The following is a 6,180-nucleotide window of genomic DNA, read 5'->3' on the forward strand; positions in this document are numbered from 1 at the left end:
TACAGTCGACAGTGGTTTTCGCTTTTCAATTCCGCGTACGCTCTATATCTATTAATTAACAACCGTGCCTCCTGAATTTAATAAATTGATATTCCTGTTGGCCAATAAATAAATAAATTGATATTCCAAAATAAATTTCTTAGCTATTTGAGTATTTTAAAGCTTCATGAATATTTATTTTTGGTATGAGAAGCAGCAAAGATATATAATATTTTATATGTATATCTTGATTTACCTTTCTATCAAAGGGTCATAAATGATAATTTATCAAATAACACCCATTGAATTATTTTATTGTGATATTAAAATATAATGAAATAGATTCTAAGAATTTTAGTAGAATATAGATCAAATACCAAATGGGTTAAATATAACTTTTAAAATTTTAATATCAAACACTGCCTTTTATGACAAAAAATATATATATCAAATATAATATGCCCAATAAAAAACATGTCATCGTCATATGATTTCCCTCGATAAGCCATCACTATCTCAAACATCATACCTGTAGATCAATACAGCCAATGAATATGAAATATAAAACAAAATTATTAAACTATTTTTAGTTCATGACATATGCCACAAAAAAAATCCTGTAATAATAGAAACAACAGTTTGTCAAGTCAGAACACAAGGCTTATAGTAACGCCATAATATTGTTACTATTAATATATATTTATCAATATCCATATTAAAATTAATTAATATAAAATATTAAAACTCATAAAAGTTGGTGCCATTCACCCACTGTTAGTGCTAATGGTTAGCTTATAGGCTTTATTTTGACCTCAGTGCCAAGATGGGCCCACTCTGGTTAATTATAAGAGTTAGAAAGTAAGAGCTAAAATAGATAATAATTGAGTTGAGACCGTTTTATTCCCCACAACAAAAGGTTTGGTGATTTGGATCCTTATGACTAATCAGGATCAGAATTGCTTTAAGTTTAAAGAATATTTATAAATTACTCATCATAAAATTTTTTATATTGATAGTAAAATTTAATTTCATAATTTTATGAATTATAGATCAAATTTTTACTAACTAAATATATTAAATAAAAGCGCGCGCGCGCACACATATATATATATATATATGAAAAATATATAAATTTAAATGTTATTGACAAAATTATCGAGAGTGTAACTTAATTAAAAATGTTTTATAATAATAATAGAATGAGAGATTAGATTAAAGAGAGGTTGACGGTAGAGAGAATAACTGACATGATATTGATATGCAGATGGAACTCAATTTTATTTATTCCATCCCCGGCATCATGAGAACTTGGCAGGAATATTATTACCACCAATCCAAACTAATCTGAATCTTGGGGTCTCTATTAGTGATAGCCTCATGGGAATCTTGAACATGTTTTGATATTTTTATTTAACACGTCTACACAATTTAGGATTTAAATTCAAGATTTTATGATAAGTTAATTCAATTCCTATAGAACCAAATATGGGGCAGGCTGGAAAGACGTAAAAGAAATTAGACATGGAATTTGAATGGGACACTGAAATAGCAAATCCTTAGGACAGCCGATACCGCTGTAAATGGCAATCCATTAAATGTAGCCATTTGTTTTTTTTTTTTAATTTGGCTGTATGATGATGATAATAATATTAATAATTCTCATTTTATTTTTTCGTCCTTTATTCGTGCTACATACTAGAAAGCCAAAACCAACATGCCTTCATTCATTATCTCCATTGTCTCATCCCTACAAATGGCGTTGTAATTTCAAGCCCCGACATCGCCATGCCTTTGTCCTCACACACACGGAGACGCATTAGCCGCCATTTTCACCGTCATCGCCATTTCTTCTATCATCACTCTCTCTTGTTTTCTCCCAACTGATCCGCCATCAATGGCTCCTCTTTCGACTTTCTTGTTCTTCTTCTTCGTCGTCGTCGTCTTCGTCTCACCTCTTTCCTGTAAGCAACCTCATTTAGTGTGTGTGTGTGTGTGTAAATATGTACGTGTCTGTGTGTTTGTTTTATTCTATTGTTAATTCGAGTTTGAATATTATTGTTGCAGATGGGTACGATCCGCTGGATCCCAATGGAAACATCACAATCACATGGGATTTCCTGGCTGATAATGGGGACACTTACGATGTAAGTGTTTTGTTTTGTTTTGTTTTTTTTTTCTCTCTGGAAAAAAATTATTATTATTTTATCAATTAGTTTTGGTTTTCCCCCCTGATTTTTAAAGTAAATTTCTCAGTTTCGAGTTTCTGGGATATGGTGTTTCTGCCACCCAGTATCTTCTTTGGGGTTTTAATCCGGGTTTGGGGATGGGGAGGTTCACGTCTTTTTTAAATGTGAATATATAAATTATAAGGAAAAAATAATGAAAGTCTGTGAATTTTCGATATTTTTAAGGAAGACGAGTGGGGTGCATGGGCAATACCGTACTCAATGTCTGTCTCCGGTTGGGTTTTGTTCTGCTCCACATAGTCCCAAGTCCCACGTGTTTCTGTGCGTATCCAATTTGGGGTCCAATCAATGACAGCCACGTCATCCTACCTCTGCTGCTTCATTCTGTGGGACCTGAGTTGTGTGTGCTTGGTTGGTGTTAGTCACTTTCACTTCCATGGACCACATGGGTCACTCCTAAAGTCCCATGTTCTTCTCTGATTTGTTCTCAATTTCTCCTCTTCCTCCCTCTCTCTCTAAAAAACTGAAATATAAAAGTTTGATTCGTTAAACTTTTCAGATTCGTTGATTTTAGGTTCCATTGTTGTCAAAATTGAGTTATGAGAGGGTATAAACATAAATTCAGAAGCAGAACTACATAAAGCTTAGGATAGGCAAATGCTCCCACTAAATTTCATGAAAGTACATGTATTTAGGCATTATGTTCTATTAATCTTTTTCATTTGAACCCACCGAAAAGAGTAATTTAAATCAAAACAAATTTTGCATCAAAATGACAAGTATGCCCCTGTCTTTGGCCCCACTAAATTTTGATTCGTTAAATTTTTCATTCGAACCCTTAGGTCCTCTGTCTGTCCAGGTTGTTAGCGTCAGGACTTTATTATTGGAAAATTGGTAGCAATCACTACAATATAACATCTTTGCGTTCATTGGATTCAGTTTAGTGTAATTAGGAGACTGGAAATCAATTCGGATATTGTTTTTTGTTGCATATTACAATTTGTTGTGGTAGAAAATCTGCCTATTTTATCTCAAATACAATTCTTTGCTAACATATGTACAAGTGAGAAGGAGAATCTTCTGTTACTTGCCTTACATGCAGCTTCCTTCTTTTCAATTTTTATGCTAGAGAATTTTCACAAGGAAATATAGATGATGTTTTACAAAATAACTAAGGTATTAGTTGTGTTTAGTATCACCAAAATCAGATGTTAGCATGAATCTTGTTGCTAATGGGCTCACAACATAGTGACATGCAAGTTCTTCCAGCAGGCCCTTTGGTCCTTTCTTTTCCTAATGATAGATAGTTGAATAAGAGACATGCAAAGACCATTTTCCCCTCCCTTAGATCAGTCACTGAATGTATATATGCTTGTGTCTCTAATATTATCAAAAATAGAGATGATGGAGTTCATGTTTCATTTCATTTGTAGGTGAGAGTATCAATACACAACTGCCAGCTATACCGACATGTGGAGAAGCCGGGTTGGAGACTAAGTTGGGCATGGAGGGGTGATGAGGTAGTTTGGAGTATGTCAGGAGCAGAGGCAACCGAACAAGGGAACTGCTCAAGGTTTAAGGGACAAAATAAGCCACATTGTTGTGAGAAGCAACCAACCATCATTGATCTCATGCCTGGCACACCTTATAACAAGCAAGTTCTAAATTGTTGTAAACAAGGGATCCTATCGTCCCTCACTCAAGATCCCTTACAAATCACTTCCATGTTTCAGATGAATTTCAATAGACCCTCTGTTCCAAACACAAACAACTTAACCATGCCTACTAATTTCAGCCTTGGCATCCCTGGTTACTCTTGTAGTGACCCTTTTCAGGTCCCTCCTAGCAAGTTCACCACCGATGGTCGTCGGTGGACACAAGTTCTTGGTAAGTTTTTAAGAGTAGTTTTAATAGGATTTAGATTCGTTGAGAGACAGTAGTTTCCCCTTTTAGAAAATATTTTTCTACCAGCCAAACATTACACAAGAATGTATTCCAACCGCTTGTTTGCATTTCATAGAAACCAATGAAATGGTGTGTTGTTTTGATTTGTGCAATATATTGTTAAGATTGACTCTTACTACCATTTTACTGAACCTATCTTTTACTGAATCCAAATCTAGTCTTGATATGATTTAGAATGTTGTTGTAATGAGAAAATGTAACATTTGTCTTGTAACTTGATATGATTGCAGAGACATGGAATGTAACATGCATATACTCTCAATTCCTATCATCATCAGCCCCAAAGTGTTGTGTTTCATTATCTGCTTTCTACAGTGATACCATAGTTCCTTGCCCTAAATGCAGCTGTAATTGCCAAGGCCTACCAGGAGCATACTGTGTCAAGTATGTTCTTTGTTGCACGCGAATTTTCATTGATTTCAATTAAATGCAGTTGGAGTAATATTATTGTTGTTAGGTTTTCAATTAAAACAAGATACATATTTTTTTTCCTTTGTTCTTTTTTCCAGTTCCAGTTCTGATAAAACTCCTTCATTGTTGAAACTGCCACAAGATGATAGCACACAAGAGACACAGCCAGTGGTGAGGTGTTCACAGCACATGTGCCCTATTAGGATTCACTGGCATGTGAAGCAGAGCTATACAAAATATTGGAGAGTGAAGATCACAATCACAAATTATAACTTTGTCAAGAACTATTCTCAGTGGAATCTTGTGCTCTTACACCCTAACTTGCAGAGTTTAACCCAAGTTTTCAGCTTCAACTACCATCCTCTCGGAATTTTTGGAGAAATCAGTAAGTTGCATTATATGCTGTGTGAAAGACTCAAGTCACATTATATGCTTTGCTAAAAAGTCAGAGTCTTGTGACTCTTTAAGAAGCACTCTTTTACAAGAGGAAAAGGATCTTCACTTTGATTCTGATGCAAATAAAATAACCACTTGAAAAGAATCAAAGTAGAAAACTTCTCAATTGATAATCTAGTCTATTTGCGAAATACCTGTTAAATCCCTATGATCATTACTTAATAACAACTATTTCTTTTTCTTTTTATTATTCATATTTATTTAGGAACATAACTGATATTTCCCATCTGAAAGTCATCCCCTGTCCCTTTTTTTTTTGGGGGAGAATATCAATAAAGGACTCTTGAAGAAATTTAATTTCTTAAAAGGATTTCTAACAAGTAGACGCTAATAAATTAACAAGTGAAGTTATTATTTTGATAAGTATCTGATTTGTCTAAGATTCTTGTAAGATATTAAATTCTTTTGAGGGTCCTTCATTAATATTCTTCCCCTTTTCCCCTGCTTTTGCTCCATTTCAAATTCATTCCATTTCACAAACTAGACAAGCTTGATCGTATTTATGTGATTGTAATGGGTATGCATACGTTTTGTAAGTGAGATGATTTTTTGGGAAATTTCAGATGATACAGTGATGTTCTGGGGGATTAAGTACTACAATGACATGTTGCTGACACATGGGGAGAATGGGAATGTACAAACAGAGATGCTACTTCACAAGGATGATGGAATCTTCACCTTCAATGGAGGATGGGGATTTCCCAGAACAGTTTTATTTAATGGAGATGAATGTGTTATGCCCAGTCCTGATAACTACCCTACCCTCCCCAATTCTGCTTATGTTCCCTCTTCTTCTTTCTGGCTTTTCTTATCTTTTATCCTCTCAATATTCTTATGATGAATCACCAGAACTCAATGGCATACATGGTTATTCATAGGATTGTGAGATGTTTAGCTTCTGTGGAGAATGATAATACTATATTTAAGTTATATTTGTTAGGCACATCAAAATGTTAGTGTTAGTTCTCTTTCCTTGAATTGAAAATATATTCTCTTTTCACCATAAAAAAGAAAAGAAAAGAAAAGAAAAAGGAAGATATATCCTCCATTCATTAATGATGTCATTATAATTCTTGTGCACTACAGATTTTTAACATCGTTTAGTATTTGATGGCATAATTTTATCACAATAATGTGATTTCGGCGTACGAAAGTGATAGAGCATAATCTAGAACAAAAGTGG

General features: G+C 34.1%; 1 protein-coding gene across 1 annotated transcript; it reads left to right on the plus strand.

Annotated features, from left to right (window-relative positions):
- The first annotated feature begins 1,694 nt into the window (after positions 1 to 1,694).
- On the plus strand, positions 1,695 to 5,927 carry LOC129295415 (COBRA-like protein 6). Its single transcript, XM_054933939.1, has 6 exons — positions 1,695 to 1,940; positions 2,044 to 2,123; positions 3,599 to 4,052; positions 4,361 to 4,514; positions 4,640 to 4,926; positions 5,561 to 5,927. Exons 1-6 carry the CDS (start codon positions 1,874 to 1,876, stop codon positions 5,833 to 5,835), a joined length of 1,317 nt encoding a protein of 438 aa, XP_054789914.1. The 5' UTR covers positions 1,695 to 1,873; the 3' UTR covers positions 5,836 to 5,927.
- The last annotated feature ends 253 nt before the right edge of the window (positions 5,928 to 6,180 follow it).

The sequence above is a fragment of the Prosopis cineraria genome, unplaced genomic scaffold (assembly GCF_029017545.1).
Source record: "Prosopis cineraria cultivar Desert tree isolate PC_DT_omini unplaced genomic scaffold, ASM2901754v1 PC108, whole genome shotgun sequence".
Lineage (NCBI taxonomy): Eukaryota > Viridiplantae > Streptophyta > Magnoliopsida > Fabales > Fabaceae > Prosopis > Prosopis cineraria.